Source organism: Halyomorpha halys, unplaced genomic scaffold (genome assembly GCF_000696795.3).
Source record: "Halyomorpha halys isolate HHAL.00 unplaced genomic scaffold, Hhal_1.1 Scaffold160.1, whole genome shotgun sequence".
Lineage (NCBI taxonomy): Eukaryota > Metazoa > Arthropoda > Insecta > Hemiptera > Pentatomidae > Halyomorpha > Halyomorpha halys.
Genome location: NW_027113306.1, coordinates 122,477 through 134,121, shown reverse-complemented (window position 1 = coordinate 134,121; position 11,645 = coordinate 122,477). Strand labels below are relative to the sequence as shown.

Below are 11,645 nucleotides of genomic sequence, written 5' to 3'. Positions count from 1 at the left end.
GTAAAATTATTCTGTTTATACTTTCTTTTTATATTTTTTTTTATTTTTCTATACTTACTGTGGTTGTTATCTTATTTTGTTTTTAGCCCTGAAGAAGGCTAGAAACTCTAGCTGAAACGTCGGCACATTAAAATAAGTTAATGATACTTATTTGTGTTTTTCATTGACCACACACCCAACCATCTTCTCCTCATTTATCATCTACGGTCAACTATCTCTCATAATTATTAATTTTTTTTTTTTAAATATTACAAACTTATGGATAGAGTTCATTATTGTAACTTTCGATATCATCCAATATGAAAAAATAAATTATGAAGATGGTCTGGGGTTCGGTCAAAACAGAACAAACATAGTTAACAACAGTTTATTTATATGTTAACATTTCGCCCCAATTTGTATAGCTTCATCGGGGCTGTTCAATTTGAGAACTTTCACATACAGAGACTGGCTTTGCTGAGGGTCATGAACACATACAGAACGGTGTCACATGGGGCAGTGCAGGTGCTGGCCAGAGCGATGCCACTGGACCTCATCCTCAGGGAGGATGTCCTTAAATATGAAGTTAAGAGGCAGGGACTAGAAGCGCTGCCGGAGGAGCTCCGAGAGAGGATCAGTGAGACTCCAAACTTATGGAAGAAAATACTGCGAGAGGACTCAATACAGGAGTGGAATGGACGGTATTGAGAAAATTCTTCCCTACCGTCCTTTCTAGATTAAAGGCTAAATGGGTCCTCCCAGACTATTGGGTCTCACAGATCCTAACAGGACACGGGGGTTTTTGGGGAAAGCTGCAGAGCTTTGGAAAGAACATCGACTCCCAGTGCCCAACGTGCGGAGTTCCTGAAACAGCAGAACACGTAATAATAGATTGCTCTGCCATGGAAGGACACCGAGCCAGGCTGTCAAGAAAGACCGAGATTTACGCCCTCGCCGAGTCGGACTTTCCCTGGTTGATGGAAGAAGAGAATTATCCCTTCTTCAGGGAGTTCATTTACGGGTGGAAGGAGGTGGTGGGCCCCACTCATTTCACGATGGGAAGGGCTTGACCGTGGCGAGCCACCAGAATATGAGGAAGCTGACCCAGACTAAGACCAGGAGGGCTGGACCAGCCTGGTAACTGCAGGAGGCATCCTGACGGATGCAGTGGTCAAGGTGCAGCTCCATCAGTAAGGCGCTAAACCTAGGGCTGGGCTGCACCACAGTAAAAAAAAAAAATGTAATAATCAAATAATTAATAAAAGAATAAAAAAAAAGAATTGGTGATCTTTGGGATCAGCGCAAACTCCAGCGCACATGCCAGAAATGGCAACGGAGGGGGATTAAAAAAAAAAAAAAAAAACGTCGGCAAATAAATAGTTTTTAACTATTATTTGTTTTCTTTTGATTACAACCCTGACCATCTCCTTCATAAATAAAATAAATTATCATTCTCTGATATCCATAAATAGAAACAGATAAAAAAAATCTGACATTTTTCTATAGTCTTTTGAACAAACAGATAAAAATAATCTTATGTATAACAGAGATATACATTTGGACAAATAACATATCAAGTCAAAAGTCTTGTAGGAACCTTAAACCATAAGGAATAAGTTTCTTTAAAAGAGTAGCAATATTAACCGTGTCAATTACTTTAGCAAAAGCTGTTATAACTGAATCAACATGATTGCTAAACACTTCTTTTGAAAAATTGAATGACAGTGTTGATAATACTGAACTCAATTTATTTTATACTTAGAGTAATATATTATTTAATTAGTATAATATATTGTAATATGCTCTTTTTGAGTAAATAGTATATTTTGATGTATAAAGGGTTTTTTTATATGTTTTATTTTATGTACCATTTTAATATTGTTATTTGTTATTTTAAATCAAAAAGCAAGCTAACCAGTTCTCTTTGTCTAAAAGAAATACGAGGCTTCAAAACAAGAAAGATGGCAGTGCGCGTCCTTCCAAAGTGTTTGTTGGGTTGGTTGTGTTAGGATGGATTGAAGTTTTTCAACCTTTGTCGTTTCTATACAGTAATTATAGAAAAAGAAAAATCAAAGAAGAAATAGAAAAACATAACAATTGTAAATAGACTGTTCGCATCACAAACCATGACAAGTAAAGCGGAGCGATTGTATCACAATCGATTATTTTGGATTGATCAGTAAACATCGAAGATAGAGGAGAGGGGGATTCGTTGTATGGACGCGCTGGTGAAAGGATGTCTCCAGGATGAGGAGGTCCTCATGAATTTCTGTCCAGCAAGAGTAGGAAGCCATTTTGGACGCTAGGACAATAAAATTAGAAACAAAGAAGATACCAGGAATCATCAAAAGAAGATTGTGAACTTGGTTAGTTTTGCTATACATAAAAATAGATTCATGTATAAAATAGATATTAGTTTAATTAAGAGAAATCATTGTGTCTGTATTCTGATTGCCTAGCAACAACATGCCCTGAGATTAAGTCTTTTTATATTATAAAATTTAAATAAAATTATATTATCTATTTGATATTAAAGTTCTTAATTTGAACCCAAATTATCTTTTATATTTGAAAAAAGATGTAAAACGATCGAAATTCTTTTTATTTTATTTTAAATAACAATAAATTATTACAATATACTTAGTATTAAGATTGAATATGAACACAACAGAATCATGAAGATAAGCTCCTATCTAAGATATAACCTATAAATAAACGTTGGCACAATTAAATAGGTTACACCAACTTATTTATGTTTCACTTTGACTGCACCCCCAACTATTCTACTCGTATAACCTATAAATGTGTCCACAGTGGTGTTGCTAATTCTCCTGACCAAAAATACCAACTCAGCATCTTGAAAATATATATTACACCCATTCTTGGAGAATCAATTATGTTATAACTGCAGCTATATGGTTGTTACAGTCATGATTGTGCTGTCCCACTAGCTCTGTGATAGTTAATAGTACAAGTTTTTTCATTGATGCAACTCTCATGTTAACTATCACATGTATATGCCTTGACAGTGAACAATCATACAGTTTCAGTTATCGCAGCAAAAGTCATAGCTACTACCATAGTATAACTGTTTGTTAGTTACAATCATGGCAGCATTTACTGTCATAGCAGTAATGTTGCACTGGATCTAACATGATCGTAAATAATACAAGTAATATCTTTTTAAAATGCTGAGGTGAATAAAACTTCAAATTAGAATATAAACTATTCTATATTTTGTACTTGTACAACTTTGGGGATATTATCCTATACTCATGTCCTATTGTATCCTCATATTTGTCAATTTCCATTGAGAAATCTTGTCATCTATAAACATATAATCTAAACATTTTTATATTAATATTTTAAAAATTATTATTAGAGGATTATCAATTTTTTTTAGACTATTTGTGTATAGATGACAAGATTTCACAATGGATATTGATAAAATATGACGATACAATAGTACATGGGTATAGGATAATATCCTGAAACATAGTACAAGTTCAAAATATAGAACATATTATGTTCTAATTGAAAGTTTTCTTCACCTCAACAATTTAAAAAATTAATATAATCAACTTCTTAAAGAGAAAATCCATAAAAAGAAATGTCATTGGTCACCCTAGCCCTAAAAAATAATCCACCACAGGCCCCAAATATTAATTTGACCCAAGCCCCAAGAATAAACCCAACCCAGAGTCAAAAAATAAATTAGCCCAAGACCCAAAAATTATATTCATCCCAGGCCTCAAAAATAAGTTCATCCCGGGTCCAAAAAATAAATATGTCATGGGCCTCAAATGATCTAGATACGCCTAGGTTCTAACATTCAATATCTAAGAGCAAATAATAACTTGTTAGTAATGGAAAGATTGTCTAAGATATAACTAAAAAAACTAGACCAACGATTAGTGTGACACTGCACAAAACGTAAAGCCATTTTTCCCGATCCCTACCAGTTACCCCCTAAGGTGAAAGATACCCAAAAATCGGGTAAAAATACTCGCATCGGCAGCACTGGCCCGATCATAGTAAATGGCTAAGGACTTCTGGTAAATACCTGATATAATATCAGGTCAAAAAAGGTAACAAAAAATTACACATAGATAACATATATATTGTTTAAATAACAACAGCTTACTGTAATATAAGGGTGTTCACTTGAACATCTTATAACTTTAATGCTTCAAAATAATCTAAGCTTATAAATACTTATCACAAAACTATTCAAGTTCTTCCAACAATTAATTTATTAGTTAGTAAAACAAATAAACGAATATAATCTTCTTTTTTTTTTATCGATTTCCTTAAAACTAATGTCTCATAAAAAGATTCCTTGATTTTCCTTTCAAACATAATTACACAATCTTATAATATACAACCATTCAACATAAACTTAATACATAAATATGTCTTAAATCTAATGAACGGGTACTATAATATTATTATGATAAACAAATACAAGGATGTAATCACATAATAATAAGAAGATACAGATATCACAATTTAAATATTTTTCCCACCTCAAGTTTATAGATAAATATAAAAATAAGCAACAAAAATTAATTTCTGATCTGTATTCAAAGGAAAAAAATAAAATAAAATAATAACGATAAAGAGTTAAAAAGAAGACTAAAAACCAGAAGATCCGGGACATCATTCCGTCGTCTTACTTAGCTGTTTCTTTAACAATGCTGTTTTATCCCTTTCCTCCTCCATTTTGATCCCTGAAACCAGAATATTATATTAAAAGGACTAATTTTTTCAAACTTGTCACAGGACAGGTAAGGATAAGAATTTCAGAATAAAATGATTGTAACATGTTCGAAAGGATTAAATTTTAACATATAAAAAAAAGAGATTTTTTAATGGTGGGCAAAATAATAGTATTTTTACAAAGATCTTTTATATCAAGTACAGAGAAACCCGGGTTAACCGACCAACAGTGGGTAAAACCATCAATGTAAGTAAATTCAGTTTAATTATACTAAACTTAAACTTAGTTTATAAAAGTTTTATCAAACATTACATGATGCATATTAAACTAAAAGACTTCCTCAATATAAATTAAATTATGATATGCTATTGCAAAAATTTAATACACAAATAGAAGTCAGTAAAAATGCATTGCCTCATTCATTGATAGTCCCTTATTTTAAGGGCTTGCTCATGAATGGCTCAAGAATAAACGAAGACTCGGGTTGTGCGATTTATGTTCCTAAGTTCAATTACTTCTCTCAGTATAAATCGAAAACCGTAGTTCTTACATGCAAACTGAAAGGTATTAAAAAATCTTATATTAGACTTAGGACGAATCATCAATTATCTGCACAAAATAAACATAATTGAAACTTTTCAATGGGAAAATTGTTGTGGTAATCCCATAACCCTTAAACATATATGAGAATGTCCAGCATACAATCGTGTCCAACATCGTTAATCTGGTACCTTTGAGAATCGGACTATGGATCATATGGACTTTTTTGTTCCTCTTAAGATACAGTATCTGCCCCAACAATACGATCACTTATTTATAGGACAACCAATATGATATAAATATCTATTAAAATCATTCTCATAACACTAAAATATCAAGGAAGATAAACAGTTTTAACAATAATTGTCTATGAATTCATTTTAATGTTTTTTTTTTTAATAATTTATTAATTGTTATACAACTGTATACACATATATACAAGTTAATTTGTTGTAGGTGACATAGTGACATAATACAAACATGTGGAGAATCTACCCACTGATTGAACTCCAATAACATTTCTACAGGAGAAGATCTCGAGGCTATCTTCTTTTCAGATGCCTAGGAGGATTATTAGGTAATGAAGGAGAAGCCAGGTTAGAAACAAGTGAATTTAGGTGGTTGGGAAGTTTATCATGGAAGGAATGGTATCTGGTTCTGGCCAAATCGGCAACATATGGAACACTAAGGTCCTGATGGATGACTTGATTTGTGACAAAGTAAGGAGCATTAAGGATTTTATGAAGGATTTTGGACTGTAAGGATTGGATTCAGGAGGAATTTGATGGTTTAGTGGAGCCCCAAAGTTCAACTCCGTATGTCCAGATAGGCCTTATAATAGTCATGTAGATCAGCCTTTTGTAATGGATTGGCAATTTAGACCGTTTGTCTAGTAAATTTTGTAATAATCGGAATCAACGAGCAGTTTCTTGTCTTTTTAGTCTTTTATGAGGATTCCATGTCAGTCGTTTGTCCATTTTAATGTTTAAAATTAAACCTTAATTAATTTTAATGTTTTGATTAAACATAAAACATTTTTAGTATAGTGACCCATCAGTGTATCACTCTGTACTAAACATGTTAAACAACACCTTATCACCAATATTTCTCTTTTACTAACCATTATACTCTGGTTATTAGAAAATAATGTGAAACTTACGTTTAGCGATTTCTGGTGGTAGTTTAGAAGATGAAACAAAATGTTCTAAATCAAAGCTGTTTAGTTCTTTGACGATAGATTTATAATTAGGCCTGGTGCTCTCCCAGAAGAGTTTCATAAAGAGAGACGCGAGAGCTATGTGAGCAGCAGCTCTTCCTCTTACTTCCAGCAGAGGATGCTTCGACCAATTTTCTCTCCAGTCCAAGAGTCCGATATACGTTACTGCACCGGTTTTATATAGTACCAAAGTAATATTATCCAACAGTCCTAAAAAGAAAAAAAATTGACATAATAATAGAAACACACAAATACTAATAAATAATGATCAATCAAATACATATTATTGATTGTTAAAACTTAAATTTACCTTTCGGATTTGACATTTCGACAACAACTAAATACTGGACCGCATACATACAAGCAACTTCTGCTTGTCTCGAACTCATATATTTCTTCAGAAGCTCAATGTGCTCGGTAAACTTTGAATGATTTAGTGTATTTCCATCTGAAATTAATTCATAATTAAAAGTTTTTAGATGAATAAGAAATAGAACGTTTAAAATTTGTATTATAATTTTAAGTTAATAATTATTTATAATTCATAGATAATTTCCTTTTAAATTGAACTATCTTTAATATTAAACAGCATGTTGTAAGTTAATAGCACTTTTAAATCTATTTAAACATAAATTAAGTAATAAAAATTTTAAAAAATAATTCTTGCCCCACAGTATCCTTTAATAATACCCCACTTATTCCTGTCGGACAGATCCGTTATTTAGGACTACATCTGGATAAACAACTGACGTGGAATCCTCATACAAGACTGAAAAGACAGGAGACTGCTCGTCGATTCCAACTATTACAACATTTATTAGACAAACGGTCTAAACTTCCAATTCATTACAAAAGCCTGATCTACATGACTATTATAAGGCCTATCTGGACATACGGAGTTGATCTTTGGGGCTCCACTAAACCATCAAATTCTTCTTATATCCAATCCCTACAGTCCAAAATCCTTAATGCTCCCAACTTTGTCACGAATTAAGTCATCCATCAGGACCTCAATGTCTCATATGTTGCAGATTTGGCCATAACCAGATACCAATCCTTCCATGATAAACTTCCCAACCACCCAAATCCATTTGTTTCTAATCTGGCTTCTCCTTCATTACCTAATAATCCTCCTAGGGATCTGAAAAGAAGATGGTCTCGAGATCTACTCCTCTAGAACTGTTATTAGAGTTCTACGACGGGTAGATTCTCCACATGTTTGTATCATGTCACTATGTCATCTACAGCAAATTTACTTGTTGTATATATTTTTATACAGTTGTAAATAACAATAAATAAATTATAAAAAAAAAAATTATTTGTTACATTTGAATTTGAGGATGGTCAATTGCACAAGGTCCACTGCTATTTCAGTTAATGTGTAATTTATGAATAAAAACTTTAGTCACATCAATTTTTTTTATATGAAATTTATAATTAATAAGTCAAATAATATTAATGAAAGAATGTACCAGTATAATAATGACATTAAAAATATGGAAAAAGACCCAAAGAAAACAGCATTGGTACAACAAATGTTTCAGAATAAACATAATTTTGATTTTGAAAATGTGAAAGTAATTTATAAGGAGAAAGAGAGAGAGAAATACATTATTCATCTATGCTGACCAAATACATCAGGTTGATACATCACACAGCATACTTATCAATCCATAATCGGACATACATAAATTACATGGTAATAAAATAGAAAGAAAACAGTTTTTTTCCCCCTAGTTTCCTTTTACAATCAATTTCAGTCTATACACCAAATACAAATATTTTAATTCATTCCTTTTTTTCTTTCCCCTTTCTGTTCCTTCAATTTCACCATTTCACAATTTTTACTACACCCGATCAACAAACTCACTCTCCCGAATTCACCCATCTAGATCCTCTCCAGTGACCCACAAAACAAATTCAAGGCAATGTGAGACCAGACCATTAATAATAGTCACAGCAGTAGATCAGTTTACCAAAAACCAAACAAATAAATACATTCTACTAGAACAAGACTAACACATAGATTCAAAGGAAAATATAATAAAAAGCCGATTACAAGAAACACTTGAATGGATAAATAGTTAAAAAAAAATAAATAAATTAAAACACACAAATCGACAGGTCCAAATATTAAAATAAATAAATAATGAATAATCTCAGGGATAATTCCCATGCAGATGATGGTGTATGATCCCCAGGGAGTCCAAAATAATATTTTCTGCTAAGATCGCAATATCCCCGATGCTAACACCTAGGCCTTCTAAGAAGCTCCTTGTTCTATCTGGTATTGTTCTGCGAAATCCAAACCAGAGGCCTCTCACAGTGAACTCTCTCTCTCCAAAGGTCTCGTGGAATTTTTGAAAGGAAAGAGATACATTTTTCATATATTTCCTATTTTTCCCTTTTCACTCCACCTTTCTGTTTGAGGTCATTACTTTCAAATCTTACCGTCAGATCCAAGACCAGAGCCATGCCTCCGATTTTTGTAAATGCATCAATATCAGCATATCTTACAGATCCGTCGGTGTCAACACAATAGACCTCCTCGAAGCAGGCGAAGTCTTTTCTTTCAAGGAACTTCATCAATTCTTCCTTGACCCTGTGGTGCCGGCGTGTTATAAGGAGGGAGTTGTTGGGGCACTTTCCCAGCACATGAGCTGGTGTTTCAGACTCTCTGCCGCATTTGTGACAGAGGGACCCAACTTCTCCTTGTTGTCCACTGGCTCCTGGGACTCCACACTGGGGTGCGTAGTTGATATTAAGTTTAAGGGCGTTCGCCCATTTTGACCCCGAAAGTAACTACTTCTCACATACATATCTATTAGCTCTCGGAGTCTCTTTGAAATGGCGAACACCAATTCCCTGCCACCTGCAATTGGCCCATTCTTCGAAAGCTTTCTCACACAACGACTGCCGTAGAGCTCTCACACTTTGGTTGCCCTTATCTACCCCAAGTCTATAAAAATAATACTATTATTTTAAAATAAATTTGTTTTTTTAGTTGGCTCTGCAAATCTTGTAGATCATTGGCTGCCCGAACCAGCCTTCTCCAGGCCTTGGGCTATTCCTTTCCAGTTTGTTATATGCAATATCTTTTGCATCTTGGTTGATTCTGTCTATCCATCAGGTTTTTGGCCTCTTGCGTGGTCTCATGCCAACTATACTGACATTCATCGTTGTGTAGAGGTGTCCTGATGGATTGCTTCAAGCCATATGTCCTGCCCATCTTAACCTCCTTGCCTTCATATCATGAGATATTGACTGACCAGTCTCTGCAAAAAGTTCACTGTTAGTTCTCTTCCATGTGTTAAGGTTCTGAACCCAGATCGCTCCTGAAATTATATGACTTTTAAGGCTCCTGTAAGGAGGAATTTCCTTTAAATTTCCCGATTCAATGATCTAGTGTAACCGTTAGAACACAGATACCAGTATTAGCAGCTTTTGCTCTCAATAAATAGAAATCTCATCAATCTAAATTTAGCCTTCAGACCCCTGACATACATATTATTTGGATTCTACTTCATAAGATAAATAAAACTTTAGTAAATAATAAATTAAATCATAACTAATTATAATTATAATATAATTTAGGAATTGTATATTTAAATAAGAAGAGGTTCTCTTACCAATAGACACACGCAGAATCGCTCTCATTAAAGAGTACACAAACCAAGTTTTCCTTCCTTCAAAATTCTTTATCTCCTAAAACAGATTTCAATAATAAGTCCAGCATAGTGTTTTTTAAATATAAAAATAAAACCAAAATGCAAAATGATAATATTTTAGGAAGTTTTTATAATAATAGTAAAATAAAAAGTCAAAAAGATCTGGGTCCATAGATTCGCCATCACAAGGCATAGAGAGGCAAATGGAAGTCAATATTAACTGTTCTTATTCATAATCTAAATTAAGGTTTCCATAGAAAGTTAATTTTTTTTTTTTTTTTTTTATTGGAGCAAAAATTAGAAATGAGAATTCATAATATTTGATGAAATATTGACAAATCACTTTTTATGTTAATAAAATTTAGGAGTAAAAAAAATCTTGTGTGAGTGCATCACACAACTTAATCTCAAGATAAGTGAAACAAAAACTGACTTCAATGAAAGTAAAAATCAAAGGTTTTTTTAACCTTAGGGATTTCTTAAGGAACAAAAAACAAATATAATTTTTTTTTTCGTACTTAAAATAAAACTGCTGACAAAAGACTATGTATAAAGTCATATGTATATTAATGCTTTAGAATGGGATGGAAGAGACCGGGAGCTCTTGGCAGTTTTCAATTCCACAGTCCATCACTAGGCTCGTTTAAGCCGGTTGGGTAGAAACCATTTTCTTCTTTAGTTAGTCATAAAATCTTATCTACAGAGTACCACCCTATTCTAACACCATGGCAGGGAGTCAAATTTTTATTTTGCAGGAGTGCCGCAGAAATAAAAGTCAACCTCCCAGACTGGATTAGAACCATTGAAGTTTCCAAGACTTGATTATTTGGACTCAGGAGGCATTAAAACATGTTATTTCTGTCCTTCAAAATTTATCACATTTGCAATACTTCCCCTAACTGCATAGTCCAAGCATAGGAAAATAACATTAAAAACAACCTATAAATAACAAACAAACTGCTCAAACCCAATTGAACAGATTAACAATCACAAAACAAACCTTTATTTGCCCCTTAAATATGTAATTTCAGTTTTGTACGACTTTCTGTTTTTGAGAAAGGCTGTTAAAATACCCACAGCAGACACAGACTATTTTCAAGACTTGGTATAAATTTTGTCTCCGGGGACAATAAAACATGAATTCCGTCAGAAACTAGAATTAAAAAAATGTTCACGATCACAATAACAAAACTTCCCTTACTACATATTATATATAGAGGATACAGAAGAAATTAATATTGGCAGAGATAGTAGGCAGAGAGAGAGGCATTCAAAAAGTTTGCAAAGAAGGTTTTCCAAATAAAAGCATGATTACCAAATGATTAATATAATTAACTATATGTTTACAAATGTAAGAATCATACTTGAAGAAGTTTATCGGGGGGTGCGGTCAGCAAAGAACAACATAAATAAACAAAACAATATTTATTTATTTTATGCCGACGTTTCGACCTGAGTTTCAGGTCTTCATCAGGGATAGTGGCGTGTAAAGGGGACGGGAAGCAACTCATTTATTTTATGC

The 11,645-nt window shown here is 33.1% G+C and overlaps 1 protein-coding gene across 1 annotated transcript in view; it reads right to left on the bottom strand.

Annotated features, from left to right (window-relative positions):
• Positions 1 to 4,544: 4,544 nt before the first annotated feature.
• Positions 4,545 to 11,645, bottom strand: part of LOC106678790 (eukaryotic translation initiation factor 4 gamma 1) — a 21,089-nt gene continuing 13,988 nt past the window's right edge. Inside the window, exons 10-13 of the mRNA XM_014417544.2 lie at positions 10,085 to 10,160; positions 6,766 to 6,903; positions 6,399 to 6,665; positions 4,545 to 4,709 (exon numbers count right to left, since the gene is read on the bottom strand). Of these exons, the coding sequence (XP_014273030.1) occupies positions 4,639 to 4,709; positions 6,399 to 6,665; positions 6,766 to 6,903; positions 10,085 to 10,160 (552 nt within the window). The 3' untranslated portion in view covers positions 4,545 to 4,638. The remainder of the gene's footprint in view (positions 4,710 to 6,398; positions 6,666 to 6,765; positions 6,904 to 10,084; positions 10,161 to 11,645) is intronic.